At 38.1% G+C, this 14,577-nt stretch overlaps 1 protein-coding gene across 1 annotated transcript in view; it reads left to right on the forward strand.

The window, feature by feature from the left end:
• Positions 1 to 13,064, forward strand: part of UGCG (UDP-glucose ceramide glucosyltransferase) — a 28,052-nt gene extending 14,988 nt beyond the window's left edge. The window contains exons 2-9 of the mRNA XM_054397888.1: positions 1,249 to 1,390; positions 5,226 to 5,328; positions 6,318 to 6,419; positions 6,820 to 6,932; positions 9,146 to 9,324; positions 9,754 to 9,840; positions 10,267 to 10,456; positions 12,894 to 13,064. Coding sequence (XP_054253863.1) covers positions 1,249 to 1,390; positions 5,226 to 5,328; positions 6,318 to 6,419; positions 6,820 to 6,932; positions 9,146 to 9,324; positions 9,754 to 9,840; positions 10,267 to 10,456; positions 12,894 to 13,064 — 1,087 coding nt within the window. The remainder of the gene's footprint in view (positions 1 to 1,248; positions 1,391 to 5,225; positions 5,329 to 6,317; positions 6,420 to 6,819; positions 6,933 to 9,145; positions 9,325 to 9,753; positions 9,841 to 10,266; positions 10,457 to 12,893) is intronic.
• Positions 13,065 to 14,577: the final 1,513 nt, after the last annotated feature.

Raw genomic sequence — 14,577 nt, forward strand, 5'->3', positions numbered from 1 at the left:
TTCAGTTTACTTCTGCAGTGCCAGTCCTGGGCTGAATAACAGTGGGAGAACCTTCTGTCTTCTTTTTAGTGAGCCCGTTGATTATTCTTTGTAACATCATTATGCCCCTGGTGTCTAGCTGCAAACCCACCTGAAAGAGAATTCTAGTGAGTAGGTCCCTAGTGGGGTGATCAGGCACACTCTTCAGGTGCACATCTCCTAGGAACCTGACTTTTGTTTTGTGGGTGCTTTTATTGTTTGTTTTTGTCATTTAATTAAGATGAAGCACTCCATGAAGCAACTTTATTCATGTTTTTTGGGTTTGTTTTTGGTTTTGCTTTTCCTTTTTTCACACTAAAATGTGAAACTCTTTAAGTTGAAAATCAATACAATTAGGTACCTGCTGCAAAAAATTATTTTGACCCCTATGCACGTTTGATAACTACAGCACGCAGTATGTACTCTAGTTTGCAAATTTTGTTTCAGCAAATGCCTTTTCTCGTTACTTTTCTTGTTTTATCTTTACTTGATGCAAATGTGATTGTATACTAGCCCATAAAACTTTCAGAATTTAATTTTGCATTCATTCACAAGAGTGTAGAAATAGTCATGCTAGTGAGTTATGACATGATCATCAATTTACTTTGTGCATTCAGTGTTGAAATGAGTGACTGCGTGGAATTGTGCATTCATGTATCTGCTTCTGACCCAGGATGATGTCCACTTTCCAGGATTTTTATGCTGAATTTGAGTGATCCTTATTGTTTTCTTGGATTGTTTGTTAATTAATTGATCAGTAGGATCAAATCCTTACCCTGTGCTTTCAGCTTGCTCTGAATTTTCCAAAACTTAATGCAGGGAAAAGTGCCTGAGCTTCTCCTCCCCTCCCCCCCCCCTTTACTCTTAAATGGTTTTTCTGTTTATTGAGTTATAATACTGAGTTTTAATGCCATGAAGTAAGGCATAAAAATCCTTGTCTCTTGTGCAATATGAGAAAAGTGAGGCTTTTCTTGTGCAAAATGCATTAATCTGCAATATCTAAACTTGAATAAGGTTGTATTTAACCTACTTAAAATGCTACGGGTATTTTAGGCACTGTTTCTGACACATTAACTGCCAGATTATAAAAATAACTGTTGTTTATACTGTCAAAACTATCTTTTTTTGCAGCAGCTTGAACTCCCAGGCTTTCTTAATTCTACTGTATTTTGAATAGCATTTTCTAGCATATCTTCTTTATGTGGTGGTGTATGTTATTTCTCCTTACAGACGCCTCCACCTCAATAAGAAAGCTACAGACAAACAGCCATATAGCAAGCTTCCTGGTGTGTCACTTCTAAAGCCCTTAAAAGGTGTGGATCCTAACCTGATCAACAACTTAGAAACCTTCTTTGAGCTGGATTATCCAAAAGTATGTATACTGTTAAGTGTCTTTTTTTTTTTAACCTCCCGTGCCTCCAAAAGTCATACCAGGAGCTTGGGCTAGAACTGTGCAGCTTGGTTATGTCTTAGATTGTTCTTCCTTTCACAGCAAACACGTATTACACAGTTTACATGTCCCAAATAACTTAATACTTTTTAAAAAGCTGTCCAGAAAGAAATATGACCAAGGCTTAGGGACAAAACATACTCTACATTTCACTAAGATGTATTTAAACATTATTCCATGTTGTGTTTATATTACTATGAAACCTTTCAATCTGTAAAAAGAGAGGGCAGACCTCTCCCCAGTTAATTGTTTCTCTGTGGCAGGTTCTCTAAAAGAGAACACTTGATAGCTTGAAACTTTCTATGAGCCCTCAGTGGTTCTTACTGAGGGCTCATCTAACAAAGAGTTGCTCAGTGATGCAGTGGTGTACTTCACCAGATATTGGTAGTTAGGATAGTCCCAAGTGACTTAGAAGTGTTGTGAAACAAGTTGTTTCTCAAAGCTTACACTTGCTGCTGGAACAGTTTGTAATACAGGTGATGAGCATGTCAGACACTGTCCTTGATCTGAGGAGCTTACATCTTAAAGAGCAAATCTGGAAGGGTTTACTGCTTCATTCACTCCTATGTATGTTCCTCTGGATTGAAAAGGAACTATATTTTCTACTGCATATCTCCTCAATTCTTAAACTTGTAATTTACTTTTAGTAATGACTTTCCTCTCAATTCTTCCTGTAACTGCTTCTAAATGATGTGTCAACTGTAAAAGGTCAGAGGTATGTGTAAGCTGTACAGTGAGTTTCTTCTGTGTATTCTGAATAAAATCTTGAAGTTTACACCAAAGGTAGGCAGGGTAAAACAAACAAAAAAACTCTACTACTTGGAAGTTACTGCAATTTGGAAAGTTTTTCTATAGTGAAGCTTGGGGCCTTTTGAAAAGCTTCAGGCCTGACCATTTGAATCCTTTTGATTCAACAAAAGTGCAATAAAGATTAAGTGTGGCCAAGATAAGTTTAAAGCATATGTGAGGTATGCTCTGTGTGCAAATACTGAAAACATGGCAAAGGTACTGTAACAATATCTGAAGCTATTGATGACTGTAATACACATCCAGACATTATACAGCTGAAACATTTTGACTATGAATACAAATTGTTTGAGAATTCAGGAAAGCAGTTTTGCTGAATCTTGCTTTATGAGAGAATATCTTGACCCTTCTGATAACTTACACACATGAATGGCAATCTTAAAATACTGCTGCTCCACACACCTGAATTTCAGATAACAATAGTGACAGTTAGATTTTGTCCAAGGAGAGTGACAGCAGAGTTATTACTGGGGCACGAATTGTACAGTACAAGCAAGATCCCCAAACCGTTTTAAAACTCTGCTGTCCAGGAATGGTTCTGTAGTTCTGTACAAAACTGCTTCATTGCACCACAAAAATGAGAATAGTATTGCCTGGTATTCAAAGGTCAGCTGTCCAGGGAAATAGGAAGAAAGAATAATTGTTAACTTGTTCCAGTGAAGCTGAGTTCTACCTGCAGTGTTGCTGATTCTCTGGTGCTCCTCTGTGACACACAACATGTGGAATAAGTCCATTTTGCATCGAAGTCAGTTATGCAGTTTCTGCAGTTCTTACCTAATGTGCATATCCTCCATTTTTCATAGAAGACATTTTATTCCTATTATGTCCAAATGAACTTAATTGTAAACCTCTTTGTATTCCCTCTGCTTTACTCATACATTTTGTAGTTTCTACCTTTGATTTTCTGCATACAGTGACCATTCATGTGACTTTTTCTGTTTTCAAATGTTGGAACATCAAAGGTTTTTATTATTTGTGGTTGAATTTTCTGGAGAATATGGTTATGAGTGTTATTGCACCTGTGGATTCAAGATTAGTTGCTTGGTTACTAGGGCCATGAGGATGATCAGAGGGCTGGAGCACCTCTCCTATGAGGACAGACTGAGAGAGTTGGGGCTGTTCAGTCTGGAGAAGAGAAGGCTCCAAGGTGACCTTATTGTGGCCTTCCAGTATCTGAAGGGGGCCTACAGGAAAGCTGGGGAGGGACTTTTTAGGCTATCAGGTAGTGATAGGACTAGGGGGAATGGAATAAAGCTGGAAGTGGGGAGATTCAGGCTGGACGTGAGGAAGAAGTTCTTCACCACGAGAGTGGTGAGAGGCTGGAATGGGTTGTCCAGGGAGGTGGTTGAGGCCCCATCCCTGGAGGTGTTTAAGGCCAGGCTGGATGAGGCTCTGGCCAGCCTGATGTAGTGTGAGGTGTCCCTGCCCATGGCAGGGGGGTTGGAACTGGATGATCCTTGCGGTCCCTTCCAACCCTGACTGATTCTATGAAAAATAGTTTTTGTTTTGCATATTTATTTGGGTAAGCAATAAAGAACTAATTTCTTCAGTTGGTAGTTTTATGGTGTTCATGCTATGAGGACTGTTCTGTTGTGGTGGAAGGGCCTGTCTGCTTAATGAGACAGGACTTTTTACTCTTAAAATTCCATTTTCTGTGCTGGTAAAATGACAAAAATCAGGTACTGCTTGCTCCTTCGTTTGTCTGATAGTTTATAGTGCTAAATCAAGTCTTAGCAGCGCCCAGTAAGTGATGAATGATTTATGTTTCCACAAAATCCTAAATGCAGTTAGAATTCTTGCCATTTTTTGTGTTTAACAGTAAAACTTTTTCTTGAAATGATGTATTTATTTAACTCAGTGCCTTCTGTTGTGTGTAATATTTCTTACTGACAAGGACATGGGAGATTGTCATCACTGAGTCCACAGGCAGCTTTTGAAGCTGGATTACTTTTTGCTTGAGTAGTTTGCTGAAAATAAAGTTCAGTGAGGTGGTAGAATAGTATAAGGGGGGAATAAGAACTGGTTTGATTAGTTGGAATTCCTATTTATAACTGCTATATCAAATGAGGTCCAAGACTGTAAAATTTGCTTCTGGGTATCTTGATCAGGAGATCACATTTTCTGAATTTTAGTCTTTGGATTGGAGCTTTAGTAACTTGTAATATTTCAGTAATTTTAACAAGGAGAGAGGAAGATTATATCAAGTGAAATATTCAAGTAATTTGCTGTTCATGCAGAAACAGAAAATGCCTCCATCAAAGCTTGCAAAGCTGTCTCAGAATGTTGAGTGATTCTTAAAATGCTATTTCCTTACACTGTAACAGGCATGTAGCTTGATTGCTGAAACAGCTTCAGTTTTCCTGTGCTTCTTGTTGGTTTTTACTTTTTATAAATCATTATTGATGAGGAAAAGACACAGAGATTGCATATGCTTGTTCCTGAGCTTAGCTTTATTGTACTATTCAAGTGTACATGTACTGGTCTCGGTGGGTTGTCTTCCAACTCTGCTCTACACATGCATCTACAAAGGAAAGGAAGGTGTAGTTCAGAGGTGTGCAGTGATGTTTTGTGTATTGTAATTTCATTGAATTTGAGTTTCAGTTTGTCTGAATTTGAGATTCATTATGTGAGCAAAAATAGAAGTGGAAATAAAAATTCTACTGTGTGCAATAGGATGTTCTGCTTTATAACTAATTGAAACTGTTCATATAACAGGAAAACTAATGTTCAGTGTAAAAGTGTTTATTGGTATACAGGCTTGGCTCTTTTTCTACAAGTACTTTGTTGTACTTGTACTTTAAAATAGCCTTATTTAGCTGTAAAACAACCCCTTTGGTGTTATTTTTATTTCTATAATAGTGTTCTTTGTTTGGTTTAGTACATGATTAAACTTTATTCCTTAGACCATATTGAGATTAAGTGTGTGTGTATACATCTTTGTTTTTACTAGTATGAAGTACTGCTCTGTGTACAAGATCATGATGATCCAGCTATTGATGTGTGCAAAAAGCTCCTTGGCAAATACCCAAATGTTGATGCTAGACTGTTCATAGGTAAGTAGTGCAACTCAAAGGTGGGATTCTTATTTGTATATAGAGTTGAAGATCTAAAAACATTTTACAGTATGTAAAAATCCCAACCAACCAAAACAAAAACAAAACCGACCACTCAACCACCAAAAAATACCCCAACATGTAGTTTTGTTGAGCCCATGTTTGTTTTTGTAGCTTACTCATCAGTGTGGAGTAAAGAAATAAGTCTGTAGTCAATCTGTGCCATCAGTCAAAAAAAACCTCTAGGAAGAATGATTTATGCAATCCCTGCTACCTTTTTGCTTCCAAAACTGAAACAGCAACTGAAATCCTGTCTTTGCACTGAACTAAATGGACAGGAAATGACTTGGGAGTCGTGGCTGCAAAAATCCTTTTTCATCAGCTTAGACTGCAGGGCTCTTTCTTCACTTTACATTTGAACTAAGAATAGGGAAGGGATATTAGAACTTGGTAGTAGCAATTTTTTTTTTCCTCTGATGTGAAACAATCTGGAACATGTCTGTCAGTTGGAAGCAAAAGAGTTTGTCTCACTTTATTCAGCTCTACTTTATTTTTCTGCCAAAATTACTGTAGAGTGTAATGGTCATATCAATAATATTAAGAAATAAGAGGCAGAGGATATTTATCTTACTGAATGTAGTAATAAAATATGTAGTTCTACTGCCTTTTCAAATTCCTTAGCCTTGTTGCCTTATCAAAAGGTAACAAAAGGCTTCAAAAACCTTCCTTATCTAAAGGTATCAAAAGGCTTCCTCAAACTGGCTACTTTTTTTTTCCTTTCCAATTCACTGTGCAACTATAGTGAGATCTGAATTGCAGAAAAAAAGGAATACTTAATCCTTTCCATGAAAGTGGGCTCTAGGAATCCATGGGTAAACATTTGCTATTCTTCATTTTGTATATCTAAGTATTTTGGGTGTTGAGTCTGAATTATAGAAAAACCCCAACAAATCCTTGTACATCGTTTATTTGATGTTTGTATTTTTTAGGTGGCAAGAAGGTTGGCATCAACCCCAAGATTAACAACTTAATGCCTGGCTATGAAGTTGCCAAATACGATCTCATATGGATTTGTGATAGTGGCATCAGAGGTGAGTGTGTGCTGTCGTGTGCTCACTGTTACATTGCTCTTATTCCCTATAGGCAAGCATTTGTGGGAGATTAACTGAGAATGCAAGTAGAAATGAAAGGTAAAAATTGGGGAGGGAGAATCAATAAAAATGCTTACTCCCAAATTAAATATGAGAATCCCATTTAAAAAGGCTGCCACTGTTTAAACTGTTTCCATGTGTCGATCATCATAATGATGCTAATCATTATCGTTATTTCACTGAAACTTTCTTCCTGCAAAATACTGTGCAATGATGTGCATGTGCTCTTGATACTGGTAACTGAGTGAGAATTAGTGCCTCTACAGTAGTCTGCTAATGACAGAATTGCTCAATTACTTGATTTTTTTTTTTTTTCATCCCCCTTTCATTTGTCCCTTAGTAACACCAGACACATTGACAGATATGGCCAATCAAATGACTGAAAAAGTAGGCTTGGTCCATGGGCTTCCCTATGTTGCAGACAGACAGGGCTTTGCTGCTACTCTTGAACAGGTGAGTGCAATGTTGGCTTTTTGTTGCTGTTGCAAGAGCTTGTGCCTCTTAAACTTCTTGAGTGAAGAAATGTTTGTTTTCAGCTGCAGTCACACTTCAAACTACCTGGGATAACTTTTAAATGCTGTAAAATTCTACTCTGGTGCTCTGAACATGGATTCAAATCTTGAATTTTACAATATAAACAAAGATTACACAGTGAAAATAATAGGTTTTATTTTAAAATGTATTTAAACTCAAAAAATCTCCAGTGCTAAGTTGGAAAGGGTCATTAAGTCTGCTTTTGATGCCTGAAAAGAAACAGAAATGGCCATGACAAGTCAGAGCAAAGTCTAGCTTCTGCAGTATCTGATTTCTACCAGGGTCATAAGCAGAGCCTTTGAGGAAGTTAGAACAGAAGCATGGCTTATGTCTTGGTTTCCTGTAGTACTGTTTCTGCCTTCTGCAGTTTTCAGCTGAGATGCTTCCTGAGCAGGAGGTAGACCACTATGTTTACTAACCCTCAGTGTATTAGCATTTCAGTAAGAAATTACTGAACATGAAAAAACATGAACTTTTCCACTCTTTTTTTTCAGTCCATGTAGGTTTTGAACATCTATTAACTGTGTTTACCAGGAAGTTCTGTAGATCTGCTCTTACAGGAACCATCACCTTGTTCACTCTGACCCTTGTTCTTCTCTAGTGCTATTTCATGTCTCCTAGTGCTTGTTTTGGAAAAGAACGTTAACAGTTGATTGCTATCCAGCGTTTTTGTATCACTTAATCTGTCCTATTCTCCCCTCTCTTCTTTCTCAGTAAGTTGTTTTTTTTTTTTTGTAGCAAGAAAAGGTTGCATTTTCTTGTTTGTTCCTTGTCTCAAGGCACATCACTTTAACTACCTAATTCTAAATGGGTGGGTATAAGGCATTTCAGCCCCAAGGTTATCTAATGTGTGTCAAAGGCAGAAATGGGAGAGATGAAAATGCGGTGGAATTCGGAACTCCATTGCATGGTGGCAAAGTCTGAATTTCCTCTTACAGGAGAAGAGCAAGGAGCTATAGCGTAAACCTCTTAGCACTGGAGCATGCTGGAATAGCAAGAATTACAGCTCCTGCTTCTATATTCCTGGAAGAAGTTATTTACTTCCAGGCCTGGTATATACTGCAAGATGAGCATGCCTTGTCTTGAAAAGGCTGTATTGGTAAGATCAGTGTGAGGGCCATCTGTAGAAATAATAGTAGTGAGAGGCACTAACACTCATTCACACTGTCTGTGTATAGGGTACTTCTAGTTTTAAGTTACTAAATTTTGTAAAAGGACTAGCTCACAATCTGTTTTTTCTTTTTTTCCTCTGCTACTTCTGTTTGCAAGTACATTAAGTAAACAATTCCTCTGTTTCTATACAACCACATAGTAAGGTTCTAAGAGCTTGTATGCAGTGATGCAGTTAATCTTTACAAGAGGAAGGAGACAGCATGTCTGTCAGTGATTGCCAAGTATATTAATACTGAGTAGCAAGTTACCTAATGGGTTTTTAATATGTATTCCCTGAGAACAATCTCAATAAGTTAGAAATTAAATACTGAATGAAATACAGTAGTTTACTATGTGGACTTGAAACTTGCTTATAGATTATGTAAAAACACATCAATAACATCGTGGGCCACCAAGGTGATCAGAGCGCTGGTGCACCTCTCTTGTGAGACAATCTGAAAGAATTGGGGCTGTTCAGCCTGGAGGGAAGGTTCCAGGGAGACTCTACAGCTACATTTCAGCATCTGAAAGGAACATACAGGAAGGCTGGGGAAGGACTATTTAGAAGGGCTTGTAGAGACAGGAGGAGGGGCAATGGTTTTACACTTGAGCAGGGTAGATTTAAGTTGGACATAAGGAGGAATCTCTTCACAATGAGAATGATAAAATGCTGGAACGGGTTGTGCAGAGGTGCGGTTGAGGTCCTGTCCCTGGAGACATTCAAGATCAGACATTCAAGGCCAGCCTGATGTAGTTGGAGGTGTCTCTGCTCACTGCAGGGGCTTTGGGTAAGACAACCTTAGAGGGTCCCTCCCAACCCAATGCAATCTGTGAATCATTCTTAGAGTGATAATACACTGTCACAATTAGCCATCTCTAGTAATTTTTTCCTCCAAACACTTTTGAAGAAGAAATTGTCAGTGTGTAGTAGTTGGCATAAATACATGCAGAGTTTTAAAAGCCTTTTCTTCATTTGGCAGGTGTATTTTGGAACTTCACATCCAAGGTCATATATTTCAGCCAATTTAACTGGCTTTAAGTGTGTAACAGGAATGTCATGCTTGATGAGGAAAGATGTCTTGGACCAAGCTGGAGGACTGATAGCTTTTGCACAATATATCGCTGAAGATTACTTTATGGCCAAAGCTATAGCTGACCGGTGAGATGACTGAAATAATCTTGTTGATTTTTAAATGTGGTTTACATGTTTTACTTTGTTTTTAAACACATAGCACATAGTGTAAGTATAGACATTCAAGTCAGCTTCACATGTCTACAGCAAACATGCTTAGACATGGCGTTTTTCTTACAGTATAGTGTTTTAGAAATAATTAAGTTATATGATTGTCAGTTCCTTTAGAAAAAAGTTTGAGAACTGTATCTCAGTACTATTCAAGATCAAACGCTCTTTTTCAATTAAGAAGCTTGATAAAATACACTTAATTTTTGCTTATACCCATTGCAATAATATGGCCTATATGCTAAAGAAACTCCAAGCCTAATAAAATTCTTAGGTATTTGTTCTATAATTGAGTTTTGTACCTCTTATTTGCAATAATTTTTTTTTAATAATAAATGTGTTTTGCAGGGGATGGAAGTTTGCAATGGCCACACAAGTTGCAATGCAGAACTCTGGTTCATATTCTATTTCTCAGTTTCAGTCCAGAATGATCAGGTAAAATTTTAATCTTCGGTTCGTTCCCCTACCCACTCCTGACACCTGCTTCTGATGGGGGATAACCTGATAGAGAGGGTGTTCATTTTCTGGGTTAATTCGATTTAATGTCCAGAATGCTGAAGTTCTGATGCACAGCTTGATGCATGGTGCTGTTTAGTGTTGGGAGAGATGTACTGGCTTTACACAGAAGCATGACTGATTTAAGTATTTTTAAAAAACCCAACCAAACAAACAAAAATTAGAACTACGACAAAACCCTCTTCTTAGTACCCTTTAAATGATCTTTGCAGTATCTTTGAAATCAGATGAAATCAGATGAAATCAAGCTCACATTGTGAGAAAAGACTGTTATGTCTCATCTGGGATGGGGAGGGAGGAGATAAGAAATAACACAGTCAGAAGTGATTTGTTTGTCTTTTCTAGGTGGGCTAAGCTGCGAATTAATATGTTGCCTGCTACAATAATTTGTGAGCCAATCTCAGAGTGCTTTGTGGCCAGTCTAGTTATTGGATGGGCAGTTCATCACGTGTTTAAATGGGATATAATGGTATTTTTCATGTGTCACTGCTTGGCATGGTTTATATTTGACTACATTCAGCTAAGAGGTGTTCAGGTATGTAGCATCATTTACTTTGGAGGTTATTAAATTTACTAGTGCCATCTACTTCAGCAAAAAGCTAAGCCTAATTGTAACAAAAAAAATAATTCTCTTACAAGGAAATAAGGCAAATCCTGTTACTTCTCTATCTTCCAGCTTCAGGTGTAATAGCACAGAAAGGAGTAAGTGTGCTTGGTTGTAAGTTTGTCTTCTATATGCACCTGTCTCTGCCTAGGCTCTGAAAATTTGTACATCTGTCCATTTCCAGTTTGTACATTTGTACATTTCCAGTTTGATTTGCCTAGGTATATACAGAAATGTTAAGCTTTTTTTTTTTTTAACAGCACAAGAGTAGTAGCTTTGTGAGATTTCGGGGTTTTTTTGTTTGTTTTTTTGTTTTGTCTTAATGGTCACTCTTGTGTTGAGGCATGTATGTGTGTGTATATACGACATAATAACTGACAGGGAAATTATGGGGAAATACCTCAAGAGAATTAAGGGGAGTATCTCTAACAAGGTGACGTGGCCAACAACCCAGCAGAAGTTTCTCTACAGCAATGCACACAGCATGGGCAAAAAAAAGGAGAAGCTGAAAGCCACCATGCTGCTGGAAAGCTGTAACCTGGCTGCTGTTAGTGGAACTTGGTGGTATAAATCCTGTAACTGGAATTCAGATATCAATGGCTACAGGCTGTTCAGAAGGGGCAGGCAAGGAAGGAGTGGGTGGAGTCATTACCTATAGCAAGTGGATAGAGTTTGAAGTGCTATCTCTGAAGAACAGCCACAAGTAGAGCAAAAGCTTATGGGTAGGAAATAGAGACCAAAGCAACAAAGGGAACCTTCAGGTTGATGTCTGCTTGATCAAAAGGAGCCTTTTGACAAAACCCCCTTACTCCAGCTATAAGGACGCTTCAAGCTTTCAGATTCTTGTCCTGCTGAGGGACTTCAGTCACTCTGACATCTGCTAGAAAAGTAACATGGTGAGCAGCTGTAGGCAGTCCAGGAGACTTCTGGAGTGCACACAGGATAAATTCTTAAGCCAGGCAATGGACAGCCCTACCAGAGGGGATGCAGTATAGGACTTGATGGTCACCAATGCAAGTGAACTAATTGACATCAAGACTAGAGGCAGCCTGGGCTGCAGTGATCATGCACTGGTGAATTTTGCAGTCCTGACAGATAGGGGTCAAATGAAGAGTAAAGGCAGGATCCTGAATTTTAGGGAGGCAAATACCCATCCCTTCAAGGAGTTAGTCAATAAAAGTCCCCAGAGAAGCAGCTCTCATGGACAAGGGAGCAGAAAACAGATGGCAGATATTTAAGGGCTTTAAGGGTGCTCTCCACAGCACACAAGAGCTCTTGATCCCTGCTTCTAAGAAAAGGGATAAGGAAGATTAGAGACCAATGTGGCTGGGTTGAGGATGTGAAGAATAATGGCTTCTATGTCACCCAGAAGAAGGTGGTAAAAGGAAATGTACCCTCCCACCATCTGAAGGTGACCACCTGAAGAATCTTGAACATTCACAAGTCTATGAGACATGACAAGATGCATCCCAAACTCTTGAGGGAGCTGACTGATGTAGTAGCCTGGCCACACTTCATGATATTTGAAAAGTTTTGGCAGTCGGGTGAAGTCCCTGGTGACTAGAAAAAAAGAAACAGTGTCCCCATGTTTAAGGGTATTGTGGTGGGTTACTTACAAATTCAAACTTGTGAACTGGTTCTAATTAGACTGAAAAATAATCTTTTGGTAATATTAATCCATACTGAAAATAACAAAGTTGGACCTTGTGTTGATGCTGTAGGACTCTGGAAGGTCAGTGTAACAGTGGTCACCTTTCTAATAATAATTCTCACCATGTGCAGTGTGGGGAAAAAAAAAACAAACAAACAAAAAGCCCAACAAAATCAACCAACCAAAAAAAACCCACAAAACAAAACACCATAGACAAACATAAACAACAACTTTGTGCCTACTCTTCCTCTTCTGAAACCTCTCTGACCTCCAGCTCTGTGTGTAGCTGGAAATTCTCAAAGGAACAGGTCATACAGCGGCTATAAGCTCTTTCCTTAAGCCCACTTCTATTTTGCTAGGTGCTGTTCTGCTTTTCTTATGCAGTATGTCTAAGTGCTGTTATTCTCTAGTGTCTACTTCAGCACAGGTTTACAAAGCTTCAAAAAACTTTAAAAAAGTGAAATTTTCACACATGTCTGTGCCTTTTGCTCTACACAAAAGTCCTTTCAAACCTTCTGGATCATTGTGCCAAGCTCTGTGTGTTTAACATGGGTAGTTGTATCTTGAAAATGTTCTTGGCTTTAAAAAGAACCCATATATATGTTTATTCAATAATCTTTAGAGTAGCTTTATCTGTAAGACAAATGTCTTAAATTACTTTAAAGTTTCTTTTCAATACTCAGTATGTTTAACTGCCTGTGTGTTTTGTATTCCTAGGGTGGTGCCCTGTGTTTTTCAAAACTTGATTATGCAGTAGCTTGGTTCATCAGAGAATCCATGACTATATATATTTTCCTATCTGCTTTGTGGGACCCCACTATTAGCTGGAGGACAGGACGCTACAGATTACGTTGTGGAGGCACTGCGGAAGAAATTCTTGACGTATAGCCACAACTCAACTGAATGTCAAAAAGAGAAAGGGGTGGGTGGGGAGATAAAAGTATTATAAATTGTTTATATAAATACTTTTAAAAAAAATCTACCTTCAGTAGTTTTATTACTTGTTTGTTTTGGTATCTGTTCTTTAATTTATTTTAGCATGGCACTTGCATCTGTGAAAATACATCTGTAGTCTTGGCCAATGTGTACAAATAAAAATGGAGAGAATTGGTCCTGACATCTACTTTCTCTAGGAATGCTCTGCAGTAAACTCTTTCAAAAAAACCAACAAAGTATCCTCCTGGATATAACCAGCTTCTTAACCATGGTGTGCTAGCCTAGCAAATCGGGGTTCATATAGGTGTTTTCCAGCTGGATTCAACAAAACTGTACCTGGTACAGTGACATAAGTACAGCTGATTTCCATTTTTATCCCACTAAATTGAGCTAGTAACAGGACCTTGGGAAAGAAGCTCTTAAATGCTTTATGCCTACCTCTCGTAGTTGCTGCAGAACAAAACAAAGGGAAAGGTAAAAACATTTTGCAAAAACAAACTAAAGTTGGAGTCTTGTGTTTGTATGTATATATGAAATATATATGAAATACTTTAGTCATTGCAATTAACCAAAAGTGGACTGAGTTTGACAGAGTGAATTGACAGCAGTTGCTGGTCAGGTGTGTATTGTGGGCATCTTTTGGCCAATTGATCTGGTTCTGTCTTGAACCTTGTTAAGCACTGTGCTGTAACTAGCCAAGCTGGTCCCCTTCAATATTTCCATCCTTTTTTAAGGGGTATTTGTTTGGTTTTGGTTGGTTGTTGTTTTTTAATTTTTCCCCTGTGAGTGAATGCTTTGGATGGGAGGGTGTGTGTGTGACAAAGTAGAGGGCAGAAGGGAGCAGAAATGCATTACAGAAACATTTCATACATGAGCTATTTTCTTACACAATGTCTTAAGAATGTAATTTCATGATGCAGGTATTTAATCTTTTTAAAATGAACATACATACCTATACTAGTCATAATTAAGTATTCAATTGCAGTAGATATTGTGAGTATATTAAAGGGCCAGGTGAGTTTGCTGTTACTGATTAAAATTGTAATCTTAATTTAAATATCAAACTAAGTCTACTCTTGGCTTTTTGCCTATACTGTTAGTCTAGCCTTCAAATTGGACTTTTGTATTCCAGTGCTATGACTAAAAGGACTAGATTATAATGCATGCTGTGTCTCCCCCTCCCTCTCTGCTCCCTGTATGTAGCTTGGTTTTTCAACCTCATTGTGAGACTTCCTGATTTGTGGTGAACTGGACTTGTTTTCTTTGAACACTTTTTAACTGAACAGAGCAAAGCTAAGGAGGGAAGATGCATAAGCCTTTTGTTTTCGTAATTGTATTTATGCTGCTTTACTTTTCATAAGGAATAGCATATTGTCGCCGTGAATGTGAGCTGCTAATTACAAGGCTAAAGCCAACAAAGCAGCTTTAAAAGTTGGATGATAATGTGTAGCATATTAGCAATAAT

This window comes from Indicator indicator, chromosome Z (genome assembly GCF_027791375.1).
Source record: "Indicator indicator isolate 239-I01 chromosome Z, UM_Iind_1.1, whole genome shotgun sequence".
Lineage (NCBI taxonomy): Eukaryota > Metazoa > Chordata > Aves > Piciformes > Indicatoridae > Indicator > Indicator indicator.